This window comes from Ursus arctos, unplaced genomic scaffold (assembly GCF_023065955.2).
Source record: "Ursus arctos isolate Adak ecotype North America unplaced genomic scaffold, UrsArc2.0 scaffold_14, whole genome shotgun sequence".
NCBI lineage: Eukaryota > Metazoa > Chordata > Mammalia > Carnivora > Ursidae > Ursus > Ursus arctos.
The window spans coordinates 63,110,821-63,126,523 of record NW_026622808.1 but is presented as its reverse complement, the minus strand read 5'-3'; the positions used below and the strand labels follow the sequence as shown (position 1 = coordinate 63,126,523).

The window sequence follows — 15,703 nt, the reverse complement described above, 5'->3', positions numbered from 1 at the left end:
TGAAAAGACATGGAGGAACTTTAAATGCTTATTGCTAAGTAGAAGAAGCCAGCTTACAAAGCGTACATAATGTATGATTCCAACTATATGACTTTCTGGAAAAGGCAAAATTAAAGAGATAGTAGAAAGCTGAGTAGTTTTCAGGGGTTGTAGAGAGGAGGGAGGAATAGGTGGAACATGGGGGATTTTTAGGGCAGTGAAAATACTCTGTATGATACCATAATGATAGCCACATGACATTTGGCCTTTGTCCAAACCCATGCAATGTAACGCTCCAAGAGAGAGCCTAACCTAACCTCTGGACTTTCGTTAATAGTAACATATTTGTTTTGTCCATCAGTTGTAACAGATGTACCACACCAATCAATGTAAGATGTTGATAATAGGAGAAACTGTGCTGGGGAGTGAGTGAGAGAGAGTTTGTGGGAACTCTTTGTACTTTCTGGTTAATTTTTTGTAAACCTAAAGCTTCTCTAAAAAACAATCTATTAATTTTTTTAAAATATAATTTCTAATTACCTTGAACCTGAAGATCTGCTGCCTCTGCTCGTGAGGTTGTAGTAGTAAGTGGGGTGGGGAGCGTGGGGATACTTGTTCACCCCTAAGGCTGGTTGCCCTGAGTGTTGCCATGGGTGGGGGCATTGGCACAGCCACAGTGGTCTTTGGTGAGACTGTTGCAGGAGAAGGAGTAGGAGCTTTATGGGAAATGGTTAGGCAGGCTGTAGATTCTTGGGCTTTGAATGTCAGAGGAGTTTGGCTTTGATTCTATAAGCAATAGGGAGCCATGGAGAATTTTAACAAGAGAGTGCCACAGGACAGCTGTGCTTCAGGAGTCCAGGTGTCAGAATTCCTTCTGCCCCTTCTTTGGGCCTCTTGCCTCTATCTGTAAAACCAGGAGCTGCACTAGGTGATTGGAGAGGTCATCTGCAGTTCCAAGGTTCTGACAGCAAAGAGCTTTTCCTGACTTTCCAAACCCCTTCCCTCCTTGCCCCACCCGCTTTTAATTTTTCTGCTGCTCAGTGCTGTACTGTGGCTGGAACCGCCCCCTGGGGGGAATGTCTGCTGAATGGAGTCTGAGCCTTGGGAGCAATTCTGTTTTATTTTATTTTTGTCGCTCCTTTGAAATCTTCAAGGAGAAAACCCAAATCTGTGCCAGCTCCAAGGAGGAGCAACTTGGAAGGGAGTTAGAAATAACGAGATGGGTAATCAAATCCTTTCAGGGTTCCAGAGCACCGGCAAGCTGCAGTCGGAGATCCGGCCAGGACTGTTTCCTGCTAGAAGCATTTGACTCTGAGCTGTCCAAGCTACTGGAAGGTTCTAAGCACGACCCAGCCTGGAGGCTCCAGCTGGTGGTATGAATTGGGGGAGATTCTCTGCTCCTTCCAAATCCTCTCCTGTCATCATAGTGTAATTTATGAGCTTTTGCTCTAAAATAAGAGAACATTGGCTCCTGATGATGCCCTGTAATGTAGGAAAGCAGTGGCTGCAGAATTTCTGATTAATAATTCTCTTTAGACCACCATCTTGTTACAAAAAGGATACAGGAGGTTGAATACAGATGGATTAAAGTCTTTTAATAAAATGATATGGTCTCAGTCTAGTTAGGTATCTGGAGGGTCGTTGCTGCCATCTGAGGGATTTGGGCTTGATTCCTAGATTAATTGCCACACACCAGCTGTTATGAACAGAGGCTGCTTACCTCTGAGACTCCACCTCCTCATCTATGGGGGGAAAGTGGGGACTGCAAGTAGCACCTGCCTTACGCAGGACAGATTATGTGAGATAAATATGTAGAGAAGTCAGTACTGAGCCGGCAACAAATGATGGACTCCGTAAGTGCTAGTGATTATTACTAAGGTTATTTTGAGTCCCAAATAGTAGATGGTCTGAAAGTAATTTGAAAAATATTTGGGAAGCATTTTTATAACAATGTGTTGATATGGTAGGGCTTGCCCTTTGGGGAGTGATGGCATCTCGATCCAATTCAACACATTGGCCATGTCATAGGCATACCTGCGTAGCTTGTTACAGTTCAGAGAGCAAAATGTGACCTTGGACAAGTTCCTGATTGTAGTTTACACAGAGCTGTGGTTTCTTCCTCTGTAAAAATGGAGAATAATGTCATGTTGTATATGTGTGTGTGTGTGTGTGTGTGTGTGTGGTGTGCTGTGTGTATATGTGTTGTGTGGGGTGTGTGTGTGGTATTTGTGTGTATGTTTGTGTCTAGTGAGACTCCCATAATCACACCACTTAATATCTTTGGGTAAAAGCACTTGGTAAAGATAAATAGTAATTTGCTGTACAGATATTGATCTCCTGATGATCTATTACGTTTGGGAGGGAAATCTACCTTCAGAGCTTAAATTTCATTTGAGGAGCTAAGGTGGATATGACACACGTTCATGAAAGAATTGAAACATGGAGGGAGGCAGTCAGACACAAACTAGAAGTACCATGGGAGTTCAGAGTAGGGCAGGGAGGGCCAAGCAGTCCAGGACTCCCTGGGAGGAACAGTACTTGACATGGGCTCTAAAGCAGGTTTTAAACTTTTTTGCTTGCCTACCCTCTCAGTGAACTCAGGGGAAAAAACTGTCTTGCCTCATACATTTTAACTTGACATCTGAAATGTTTCATTATAAGTTTAAGTAGTTACAAAGGATATCATTTCTGCCATATTGTAAATATTGACCTTGTGGAATAAAAGTACACTACTCTCTTAAATGTATCAAATGGAAGCAAAATAACAGCAGTTTTTTTATTTTGCCTTTTTATTGCAGGATCACTTATATAGAGTAGAATGCACAGATCTCCAGTATGCAACTCAATTTTTTAAAAAGATTTTATTTACTTATTTGTCAGAGAGGGAGAGAGAGAGAGCACAAGCAGGGGGAGCAGCAGGCAGGGGGAGAAGTAGGCTCTCTGCTGAGCAAGGAGCCTGACGAGGGACTCCATCCCAGGACCCTGGGATTATGACCTGAACCAAAGGCAGATGCTTAACCGACTGAGCCACCCGGGCGTCCCGCAACTCAATTCTTTTTTTGCCAGTGTACCTGCCACCCAATCTGAGGTGTAGTCTATCTTCAGTTTTCCAGAAGGCACCTCTTGTGCCCCCTTCCAGTCAGCCCCTCCCCAACAGTGACCATTTCTCTGACCTCCATCGTCATAAACTAGTTTTGCATGATCTCATTCGTTCTGCCTTCTTTTAAGCAACGCAAGGTCTGTGAGAGTCAAGCATATTGCTGCAGGTGACAGGAGTTCATCGCCTCTTATTGTTGTATAGTATTCCATTGGGTGCCAATTTCAGATTTTAAAAAATCTTGTCTACTCTTAATGGACATTTTGGGTTGTTTCTAGTATTTGGTTATAAAGCTACTATAAGTATTCTTTTATATATCTTTTGGTGGACATAAAAACTGGATTTGTTTGGGGAATTGACAGATCACAGGATAAATACCATAACACATTGGTATCCACCACCATCCATCAAAAATTATCCAAATAAATCAGAAATTTTATTTTTTAAAAGATTTTATTTATTTGACAGCGAGAGAGAGAGAGAGAGAGAGAGCCAGAGAGCACAAGCAGGGGGAGTGGCAGGCAGAGGGAGAAGCAGGCTCCCCGCTGAGCAGGGAGCCCAATGTGGGGACTCGATCCCAGGACCCCGGGATCATGACCTGAGCTGAATGCAGACGCTTAACTGACTGAGCCACCCAGCTGCCCCGTCAGAAATTTTATATTGTGCCTTTCTTTACTTTTTTGAACTCATAATTCCCTTCTATTTCTTTCACAGAACTTTAACTTGATATCTTTTATACTTGAAACTTTTATTGATTACTCTATCATACTTCTTTTGATCTAAAACACGTATGTAAACTGAAATAGACATTGAGAGTTTTTCCTTTGCCCATAGAACTCTTAAGTATCTTTCTTCTGGATTGATATATCATTACATTGATCACATACAGAGTTCATCAAAATAATATTGGTATTTACACATCTGATAAACAATTACTAAACATAAAAGTAAGATAGTGTGGGAAATGCTTCTCATAAGAGATGGATGGGGGTGGTTGATGGCAGTGCTTCTCATACTTTAAGGTACATTGGACCATCTGGCGATCTTGCTAAAAATGCAGAAACTGATTCAGAAATTCTGGGTTGGGGTCTGAGATTCTGCTTTGCTAATGAGCCCGCTGGTGATGCTGCTGCAGGTGCACAGACCACACTTGGAGTAGCAAGGGTTCAGGATCCCAAAGGAAGATCTGCTAACACCAACATTCTAAATTGTCAAATTTTTTTGGCACCCAGATATCTCGACATTTAGGGGCACTACACCATGGTCAGATTCTGGATGAAGAAGTTAGTCTTTCTCCTGCCAAGCAGAAGGACCAATATGAAGAGGGAGGTGGGGAAGCAGAGCAGTCATGCCATCTAGACTGAGACACATTGTTAGGCAGAGCAGGGAAGAGTGGGGAATGGAAACAGGATCTTCAACTGATTCCGTTGTATTTTTCCTGCCTGCATACCCCTGGGGAAGCCTTTGTGTACCCCAGGGTAGGACTGCCCCCTGTGAAGACCACTTCTCTGAAGGATGCTAAGATGGTGTTGGCTGTCACTTCAGACAGGTGCCCATTTATGCAGGTGGGATTGGACATTTCAAGGACTAGTTTGAATGGTTTCGAGAGTCTACTGGGGGTAAATCCCGACAAATGAAATTTGTGGCTGTGTGGTGGATGGCCTTGAATTCCATGCTAAGGAGTTGGGCTTAATACTCAGGCAGAAAGGGGCTGTGGAGTGTTTTGAGCAGGGAGCTGGTGTGAGCAGAATGCTTTGGGGAGACTGATGTGTTGCAGGTTGTGGGATGGCCGGGAATGAGTTAAAGCAGAGGGACAGCAGCAGTGACAGCAGCAGTGACAACAGCAGTGACAACACTACGAGCTTTAAGATGAGGTTGGCTGTAGTTATTGGGATTTGCCTGTGATTTTTATCTCCACCTCCCCAGCTTTTGAACTTTTGCCCTGGTTGCACAGACCTGGTTTGCTGTCAGTATTTCCTGAAGTGTGGGTGACATTCCTCTAGGGGTACTTGAGATGTTTATGCATGGAGCTCAAGGTGATTTAGCGTGGAACACAGACGTGGCCTTAAGTAACACTGAAACCCAAGAGCCCCCGGCATCCCCTTCTCAGCCTCTCTCAGCCCTGACTGCATCTGGAGAAAGTCTTTAGCAGCTTGCATGCTCCCATTTTCCTTTTGTTGATAGAGAGCAGGGAGCTTGGGCTCAGGGCCTCTGGTAAGCAGTAGTCTCTAGATAGAATTTTACAACCTTTTTGTTTTTGTTGAATTCATTTTCTTGTAGCAGGATGGCACCTGGTCCTGGTTTTCCCTTCACTATAGTGACACAAAACCCTTCACTTCAAATATGTTCATTTCAGTAAGAAAAGCGAGCCAATTGACTAGATCACATGGAAGAAAAAATAATGCTGGCGGCACATGGACATGGCAAAAGCCGTGGTGGTGACATGCCATGATTCAGCTTGGGGAAACATTGGGCTAGACCATGTGACAAAAGCCAGCATGTGCCAGATCTCTGTGCCAATGCCCGGAGAGGCTCTGGGGGGGGGGGGAGGTGGGCATGGTGGTGGGGACGGGGCTGCAGGAATCGCAGTGCCTGCGCCAGGGGCCCTAGGTCAGCCGGGTGGGTCCTGCCGCAGTGCCCACCACAGCCTAACGCCCGCTGCCCCTTGCCTCTGCCCACAGAGATCCGCACGCAGCTGGTGGAGCAGTTCAAATGCCTGGAGCAGCAGTCCGAGTCCCGGCTGCAGCTGCTCCAGGACCTCCAGGAGTTCTTCCGCCGGAAAGCTGAGATTGAGCTGGAGTACTCCCGCAGCCTGGAGAAGCTGGCCGAGCGGTTCTCCTCCAAGATCCGCAGTTCCCGGGAGCACCAGTTCAAGTGAGGAGGGGGCTGGGGCCGGGGTGGGCCGAGGGGAGGCAGCAAAGCAGAAAGCAGGCAAAGACTCACTGGAGGCAGACGGTGTGCTTTTCAGGCCTTGGGAATGCAGGTTACAGACCATCTGTGCCTGAGTTCTTCCTCCTCGGAAAGTGAGGATAGAGATAGTTCTCACGCATAGGGATGCTGCGGGGAATGAATGGGGCACATGGAACAGTGCTTGTGGCAGACAGTAAATGCTCAGTAAATTGTCCTTGCTGTTGCTGTTATCCTACCAAGTACCAGGCATTGCGCTAGTCTTCATTTGGGCCAAGGTGACCTCCCCCCTCCTTTCAGGACAACTGAATGCTTTTATCTGGGGGTCAACCAGCGCACTTCCCAATTCCCTCGGGACAGGGATCTCAGAATCTCTTCTCCATGGAACTGATGCTCAGTGCATCCCTCTTCCTTACTCCCCTGGAGGATCAGTGCCCAGGGCCCGGGGCTCTTTCTCTGCCTCATTTATTTACAATACACAAACTCTGGGTCCTGATTTCTCACACTCCAAACTCTGGGTTTGTGAGCTCCGATCCCTTCAGGCATTGACATGGCTGCCTCTGAGTCTCTTTTCCCTGAACCCACTGGGGCCAGCCTCCCAAATGCAGGTAGGAGGTAGCAACCCCAGGGGACAGTGTTCACAGGACAGGGAGCCACTCTGCAGCTGTCTCTCCCTCTGCCACACTCCCGGGACCTTCTCCTCCACCTGTCATCTCTTCAGCCAGTCACCCTCAACCACAGGGGATCAGCAACTTGCTTCAACCCCCTGACCCACTCCTCCCTCTGGGTCCGATCCTGTTTTTCTCTCTATATTTTAAAAAGTTGTGGTAAAACACACATAATATAAACCATTTTTAAGTGTACAGTTACATAGCATGAAGGATACTCATGCTGTTGTGCAACCATCACTACAATATGACCCCACAATGCTTTTCATCTGGCGAAACAGAAACTCATACTGATCAAACACTCCCCATTCCTTCCCCCTCCAGTCCCTGGCAAACACCATTCGACTTGCTGTCTCTATGAATTTCCCTACTGTAGGGACCTTAGAGAAGTGAAATCATATGGTAGTTGCTCTTTTGTCACTGGCTTATTTCATTTAGTCTAATGTCTGCTAGCTTACCCCATACTGTAGCTGATGCCCTTTTTAAGGCTGAGTAATATTCCATCGGATGTATACAGTGCATTGTGTTTCTCTATTCACTTGTAAGTGGACCTTAGCTTGCTTCCACCCTCTTCCCTATATTTTTTTGCCTTCTGCTCCAGCCAGGGAGCCCTCTTCCTCTAAACTTCTGTAAACATTTCCCTTCGTTTGTGCCACAGCATTTGAATACTCACTTTTGTGGAATTTGCTTTATCAAAGAGCAAAAAAGCATTATTACATCTTCACAAATACCACTCTTTTTTTTCTACCCAATCTTATTTATTCAAACTTAGCCTGCAGGAGGAAACTTCTATTAATAATGTCCTCCCAGGCACTGTCTAGGCCCTTCCACACACATAATCTCATTTTTCTGTTAGATTTTTTTTTTTTTTTGGAGAAAATTTTCTTTTTTTTTTTCTTTCCAAATGATGAAAGTAAAATGGTCATTGTATATAATTTAGAAAATACAGAAAAATAGGAGGGAAAAAAGTCACTCATGCAGCCCTGCCACTCAGAAGCAAATGCTGCTCAGTTTTGGTGCCTTCTCTGGCCTTTTAGTTATAACAACAGCCATGACAGTTTATTGAGAGTAGTAACTGAGCACTTGGGGCCGGGTGGGGGTTACTGCCCTATCTTAATGATGAGGGCCAGGAATCTCTGAGAAAGCAGCTTGTCCAGACATGTCTGTGGACCCGTCATTGCAAAGAGAAAGATTTGGACTTATCGGCCTGAGATAAGAAAGGGCTGGGTGCAGCCTGAGAACAGTCATGGGATCTGAACGCTCCCCTAAAACCAGAGATACAGACACATGCACGGAAACCCTTGTCTCTGGCTGAGCTGTCACTGGAGCCATCCAGGGCTGTGTGGTCAGGCTGTGGTCTCAGCTCCTGCCTGTCTCCTCCCTTCCCATTTTCAGTGTGAACATGGGGGAAAGGGGGAAAGGCGGAGCTATGGGGGAGCGTGGGTGGGGGTCCCCTGTTCCCTCGCATCGCCTGTAATGAGCTCGGCCAGCCCTTCATGGGTTCATTAAACAGAGGCCACCAGACGGAACAGGAGCCCCAGCTGGCAGTCGGGCCAAGCAGGCTGCTTGACACACTATGAAAGTCTAATTAGGGCGTGGGCCCAGGCCAGTGCAGCTGGCATAGGCCCTCTGCACGATGCTAATGTGGCTTTTGGAAGCAGGAGTCTCTAAGGGATGTCTGGACTTGCCCTTTGACCCCAGGGCCAACCAGTGCTGACCCCTGGCTGCCTGTTTGGAGCTTAGTGAACAGGATCTGTGCTGGGCTCTGGGTCCTTCATCCTGCTGTCCAGAGAAGGCTTGTCTTGCCGTCTTACAGTTACTTCATTTAAGAGTGTCCATCTCTCTGGCAGGTAGCCTCTCAGGGCCTTGAGGGCAGGGCCCAGATCTTGTTATTTTATTCCCACTGCAATGGGCCCAGTGCCAGACAGATGGGGTGTTTGTGAATGAGCAGGAGCAAGGAAGGGAGGAAATGTACTTGGTCTGTAAAACCTACTCTGGCTGAGAGATTTTGTTTAGAGAGGGAATTGAGTTGCCCAAGATAGCCCAGCAAATGAGTGGCTGAGATGGGATGGGAACTGTCTTAGTTCATTTGGCTGCTGTAACTAAGTACCATAGACGACGTAGCTTACAAACTGATTTCTTACCATGTTAGAAGCTGGAAGTCCATCAGAGCAATCATTTGATAGTTTGTTTGTTTCTTTCTTCCTTTCTTTCTCCTTTTCTTTTCTTTTCTTTTCTTTTCTTTTCTTTTCTTTTCTCTTTCATGTTTGATTGTTCATCTCCCTCTTCTACTAGGTGGGAAATCCCACCATGGCAGGAACTGCCTGTCTTGTTTCCTATGATAAATCAGGGCCTGGCACCTCATAGGTGCTCAGTAAATACTGGCTAAATAAGAAAATCAACAAATACAGAATATTACAGGCACACAGAGGAAGCACTGGGTGAAACTCAGAGGTAGTAACTTCTAACCTTGAGGCCTGAAGAGCAAGCAGGTGGCAGAGTTCAAAGGACATGGCCAGAGAGACTGGGTGCCTGCCTCAACCTTACCAACTGTGGGCATGCCCCCTCTCAAGAGAAGGGACAGTATCTGAGCTCAGGGACTGTGTCCTGTTAATCTTGGTGTTTCAGCACACAGCACAGTCCAGGAAAATAAGAGGTCCTCAGTGTGTGTAGAAAAGAAATAGATGATGATGGTATTATTCTCCATATGCTTGACCTGCCTCAGGTAAACCCTCAGAGCCATCACCTGAACCTTTCTTTGAATCACGTGCTATAGGGAGCTCAGCCCCCATGAGTCTAGCCCTGCCAGGGTGCCAGCATGGCCGGGTTCTGTGAGAGCTCTCTCGGCGTGCAGATCGCTGATTCTCATGTGTCTTCACGTGGTAGAGAAGAGAGAGAGCAGGCAAGCTCTCCCCTGACTCTTCTAAGGGCACTAATCCCATTCATGAAGGCTCTGCCCTAATCCTAATTACCTGCCAAAGGCCCCACCACCTGACACCAACACACCCGGTGTAGGGTTTCAACATACTGCTTTTAAGGGGGCCCAGACATTCAGTCTGTAACAAGAACTCAGGTCTCTTGATTCTAAGTGCAGTGCTCCTCCATTTGCTCTTTATCTGCCCGGGCAATCAGTATACATATATGTATGTGTGTGTGTGTGTGTGTGTGTGTGTGTATACACACATATGTGTGTGTGTGTGTATACACATATGTGTGTGTGTGTGTGTGTGTGTGTGTGTATAAACTGCCCAGGAGGTGCTGTGATGGAAATAAATGTAATGCAGAATGTTTTGGTTATCTATTCTGTGTAACAGCAATACTTAGTACAAAAATGTAGTACCGTGGTTCTACATTTTAGTACTAAGTATTGCTGTCAGGAATTTGGACAGGGCTCAGTCAGGTGATTTTTCTGCCTTATATGGCACTGACTGCCATCACTGAGTGGTCTTCAGCTGGCAGCTGTTCTGGGCTGGCAGGTCCAAGATGGCTTCACCTATGTGCCTGGTGCTTTGGTGGGGATGGCTGCAAGGCTGTGCCCTCCTTCCCTGTGCGGTGTCAGGGCCTCTGTACCTAGCATTTCAGCTGGGTGTCTGACACTGTAGCTCAGGGCCCCGAGAGAGCAGGGGGGAAGCCCCAGTCTTCAAGGCAAGGTCTGGAACTGGCCCAGCACCACCTCTCAGCCTGAGCTCAGCTTCAAGGAGATAGAAAAGAAAACCCTTCTCATGTCAAAGGATTTGCAGCCCTCTTTGATCCTCCACACTGAGCCGAACAGCAGTCAGGGAAGGCACCTGGAGGCAGTGGCATTGAAGCAGAGACCTGAGGGATGAGAAAGGGCAGCCCTGGGGGCAGCAGGAGAGGAGGAGAGGCCGGTGCTGCTGGAACTGGTGGTGAGGGAGTGTGGGAAGCCACTGAGGCACCGTAAGTAGGGGGGAGCATGACCCCATTTCTGTTTTTGAAAGATGACCCTGGATTGAAGGGGGCACGAGTGGAGCAGGTGGGTGGGATTATTGCTGTGCAGGTGGTGGTGATGACTGCCAGGGGCATGGCGGAGCAGAGGAGGGGTAGGCAGTGCTGGGCAGTCTCTCAGAGGTAGGACTGAGGAAAACAGGAATCAAGGCTGTCTTCCCTTTCTGACTCAACAGAAGTACTTGAGAAGAGTGAGGCAGAAGCTGCCATCCTGTGCTGAATTCGCCTGTGTTCTTGTCTGTCCCCCTTTTGGCAACCACTGGGCGATGGGCTCAGAGATGGCGAGAGGGTGGCTCTTGACCTGGGTCCTGAACACCCAGCACCAGGTTTGGTATATGGTTGGCACGCACTGTTTGTTGAACGAACGAATGAACATCAGATGGTGATTAGAATTGTTCTGGGGTGGGGCTGGTGGGAGGAAGGGAGGGGGACTTGTGTCTTCTGGCTGCCTTAGGATCTTGGTGGGGCCATTTGCACAAAGGGTCACCCACTCCTTGTGCCTGGCATAGTGTTGCTGAGAGGACAGAGTGTGGGCTTCACAGTGCTGTCCCTGCCTGGGGAATTGGGACCACAGATGCTAGGGCACCCTTTTACAAAGTGCAGTCCTGACCGGCAGCATCACATGGACACTTGTCAGAAATGCAAAATCTAGGGGCGCCTGGGTGGCTCAGCTGTTAAGCGTCTGTCTTCGGCTCAGGTCATGCCCCGCATCAGGCTCCCTGCTCGGCTGGAAGCCTGCTTCTCCCTCTCACACTCCCCTTGATTGTGTTCCCTCTCTCACTGTCTCTCTGTCAAATTAATAAATAAAATATTTTTTAAAAAAAAGAAAAGAAAAAGAAATGCAAAATCTGGGGCCTCCCCTTAGACCTGCTGAACGAGAAACTCCAGGGGTAGGGCCCAGCAATCTGTATTTTAACACGCCCTCCAGGGGATTCTGAAGGTTATTTTGTGTATGAGCACACATTGTGATGATTTTCCAGATGATAAATTATTTACAACTTACTTTTAGGCCACGCTGGCCTTCTAGAACCTTCTTCTTCCCCAGAGTCAAACCTATAACCCACTGCTCTTTCCCAGCCAGCCCTAGCCTGAGGTTGGCTTATCCTCTTCAAGACCTGGAACTAGGGGCCCTTCCTGAGCAGGAGTGTGGTGGTGGGGAGGGGCAGCACACCAGGGGCTTTTAAAACCTGCCTTTCAGGGTAGGTGACTGTCCTCCAAACAAGTTGGGTAGTTCGAGGAAGCCAGAGGTTTGCTGGAACTAACACTTTCTCTTCCTCCAGAGGAGGGTTTTCTAAGACGCCGATACATTGAGATGTCTAGATGGGTGTGGGGGGGGGGTGGATATGAATGCAGTGAGGAGCAACTACCCACTCCCTCCCCCCTCTTTGAGATTCCTGACACACATTAGGATATAGAAGGCTCTGAGAAGTTTTGCAATAAATAAGCCTGGTGACTTCTTTCTGAAAGCTATTTGACCATAGAATTCTTTCTCCCCTGTAATATTGATTAACATTTCACCGAACTAGCACTCCTTGGGACCCAGTTTGAAAAGCCCTGTCCTAGCCCAACCCCAGATTGCCATCTGGAACATTAGCCCCACATGCTCTGTGTGAGGTGATGTCCTCTTCCGTTCTGATGCCTTTAGTCTGCGGTATCTCTTACCTTCCGGGGGATATACCTGAGAAAAATCCTTTCTCCAGCAGGTTAACTGTTGGTAGCTATTATTTGGATAGCTGTGGGGAAGAAAAAAAAAAGCTGCAAGGAATTCTATTCAAATGTGTTTAAAATTGGGAAAGTCAGATTTTGGAAAGAACTGGGAGGTGCTTGGCTAGCTAATGAATAATGTTTAATATTCTATGTAGAGAAGGTCTGAAATAGCTCTCAGCTTCACAGAGCAGTTGGGAAGGAGGATGCCAGGGAGCAAATAACCTTTTTTTCACAGATGTAGCATTTCCCTAAAAAGATGCTATAATTTAGATTTAGCCTTTCAGGTGAATCCTAAGCAGAGAAGCACTTTTGTAGTAGGTAAATTGAGCCTGTAAATGTGGAGAGGATTCAGAATGAAAAGGTTTGCTTATAACAAGTTGGGGATAAAGGGGAAGATCCTCCAGGTGGGACTCCTGTCTCATTCATAGCTACTACTGTTCTTATGACTAGTATCACACTAGCCATAGCTTTCCAGTAATACTTTCCAAGAGCTGGTATTCTCCCCGTACGGGTTCCAGCCAGATCTTCCCTGAGCACTCGGTGCCTGTGCTGAGCAGAATGTTTAATCTTTCAGATACCCATCACAGCCACATTACCTTGAGCCAAGGGTTCCACTAGGTGTCTTTTTTTTTTAAGGTTTTATTTATTTATTTGACAGAGAGCGAGAGCACAAACAGGGGGAGCGGCAGAGGGAGAGGGAGAAGCAGGCTCCCCGCTGAGCCAGGGGCCCATCCTGGGGCTTGATCCCAGGACTCTGGGATCATAACCTGAGCCGAAGGCAGATGCTTAACCAACCGAGCCCCCCAGGCACCCCAGCCACTAGGTGTCTTGCATGCATTGCCTCATCTAACTTTGTGGTAAACATTTGTGACCTTTGAGGCAGGTACTTTCTCTGTCTTTCTAGTTGAAACCATTGAGGTTTTGAGAAATTAAGGAATTTTCCCAGAGGCACACAGCCAGAGCAGATAAGCGGCAGAGCTAGAATTCTAATCTTGGTTTATCTGGCCCCAAAATGCAAATCTGCTTCAAGCTGCATGGCTTTGGGTATCCCCTCACTTCTCTGAGCTGGTTTAGTGTTCCTGAGAGCCACCCATCCATCTAGGCCAGTTCTCCATGTTTGGGCATTTAGGGTGCCTTGTCCTGGCCAGCCCCTGCTCATCTCAGCAGGGCCAGCTAAGGGCTCACTTCCCCTGAGAAACCCCTGCCCTAGAGCCCAGGCCCCGAGTCCACTGCTCCTCCCCTGGCCTTCCATGGTGATCTGTGTGTCACTCTCATTATTATTACAGATGATCAAGAAATGATCTAGTTCATATGCCTGGTCCTCCCGCTTCAGCCTGCCGGCTGCTTGAAGGCAAGGGGTCATTTCTCATCTCTCTCTCCCTCTCTGATCAATAATAGAAGGTTTTTTGAATGATTAACTGAAAAGACCGAGATATTACCAAATACTTTCTTCAAACTCATGAAGGAAATAGACTTACTTTGTGTGGCTACATAAAGGAGAGAGGTGAGGACCAAGGATAGCATTTTCAGAGAAACAGACTTCACCTTGACCTTGAGAACATTCCAGTAGCTAGAGCTGTCCAGCAGGGAAAGGGCTGCCTTGAGGATGTGAGCTCCCATCTGGGGAGGTGTGTGCACAAAGGCCAGGTATTTTAAGTGGGCATTACTGGAAGAGGAGGAATGGCTAGACCAGAGTGGTGTTCCTCAAAATGAGAGTGGGATCACTGAGAACACATGAACCATACACACTGAATTATCTTTTCAATTCTTTCAGCCTCCATGGTTGGCTCAAGGAGACGGTCTCAGTTTGGTTACTAGTATGTTGCTAATGCCTCTCTAATTTCCTTTTTCACAAGTAGAGAATGGACCTCAGGCACCCGCATCTGCCTCGGATTGAGCGATGCTGTTTTGGTTTCCTTGAACCTACTTTTTCAGCTCACTTTCTATTTATGGCAAGTGATGCTGGCTTTTAAAATTTTTATTTTAACCAAGACTAGGGAAAGTCCTTTGTAAATAAATTCACTTAAGTAAAAATAAACAGTGATGAACAGGGAGTTATTAAGTATGGTGGGTTTGCAGGAATGGCAAAAATCCTAAAGCCCGTATAAGACCCCCCAGGGCCCCTTTTAACTCCTCCTGGAGAGTGAACACTACTCTGTTCATTTCCCACCTTGCTCTTTTCATTGCTAGGAGGAATTTCAAAGCAGGAGTCTCAGCCAAAACAGTGGTCTTTGCAACAGCCATAACCCCTTTTTCTCCTTCCACGTTTGCCCTTGGGCCCTTTCCTAGATCCTGTACCAGCTTTCCTGGAATCTGCGGAGACTATAATCAGCAACTTCCGAAGTGTTAACCAGGGTGTGGTTTATTTATGTATGATATGCTTTATATAAATCTACATGTGCATATCATCTAAATTTTATTCTAAAAATGAAAAATAGTTGATGCAATGGAGATTTTTAAAAAATATTTATTTATTTTAGAGAGAGAGAGAGTGAGCACGTGTGAAAGAGTGGTGGGGGGAGAGACAGAGGGAGAGGGAGAGAGAACCCCAAGCAGACTCCTCGCTGAGCACGGAGCCTAACGTGAGGCTCAATCTCACGATCCTGAGATCACCACCTGTGCCGAAACCAAGAGTCAGATGCTTAACCAACAGTGCCACCCAGGTGCCCCAGTAATGAAGGAGATTTTTAACAAGCAGTAATGTGCAGGGGATTACTTTTGATTCCATTCCATTCGACAAATAGGTTAATAATAACCTTTGAAGATTATATAGTACCTTACACTTTGCAAATTGCCTCCCCAGCCTTTAGCTGCTTAAATCCTCCCATAACCCTGGTGGAGCTGGGAGTCAGAAAAGGTGTCATCATCCTCACCTGACACATAAGAGGTGTGAAGTCCAGATGGGGTGAGCCCCGGTTTAGGGTCCTCAGGTGATTGGTAAAAGAACCAACCAGAGGAGCCGTGGATCAGGCCCTTCCTCTGCCTAGCGCTGCACACACAACGGTGAGCTCATCGTGCGGATGGATAAACCAAGGCAAAGGGGTTTGCAGGGCAAGAGAAGATGAGGCTGGCCAGGCATTGCTTAATGAGGCAGAGATTTTCATCCTGGTACCAGGGACACTTTCAGCAGGTTCAAGGGGAGCTCAGAGGTGCTGCTGGACACTAGACCCAGTGTGCTGTTGATGAGGTTGCGGAATACAGGTGAGGTTCGGTGGGGTGTAGTCTGGAGCCGACGATCAAGAAAGAATTCTTGAGACGTCTTTGGTGCAAAATGGTGGTTTATTAAAGCACAGGGATAGGACCCGTGGGCAGAAAGAGCTGCTGCCCCAGGTTGTGAGGGGTGGCTGATTATATACCATGGGGTTGGGAGGGGGTAAGG

The 15,703-nt window shown here is 47.1% G+C and overlaps 1 protein-coding gene across 1 annotated transcript in view; it reads left to right on the top strand.

Annotated features, from left to right (window-relative positions):
- Window positions 1-15,703, top strand: part of SRGAP3 (SLIT-ROBO Rho GTPase activating protein 3) — a 243,204-nt gene that overhangs the window by 111,344 nt on the left and 116,157 nt on the right. The window contains exon 2 of the mRNA XM_026501279.4: window positions 5,758-5,950. Within this exon, the coding sequence (XP_026357064.1) occupies window positions 5,758-5,950 (193 nt within the window). The remainder of the gene's footprint in view (window positions 1-5,757; window positions 5,951-15,703) is intronic.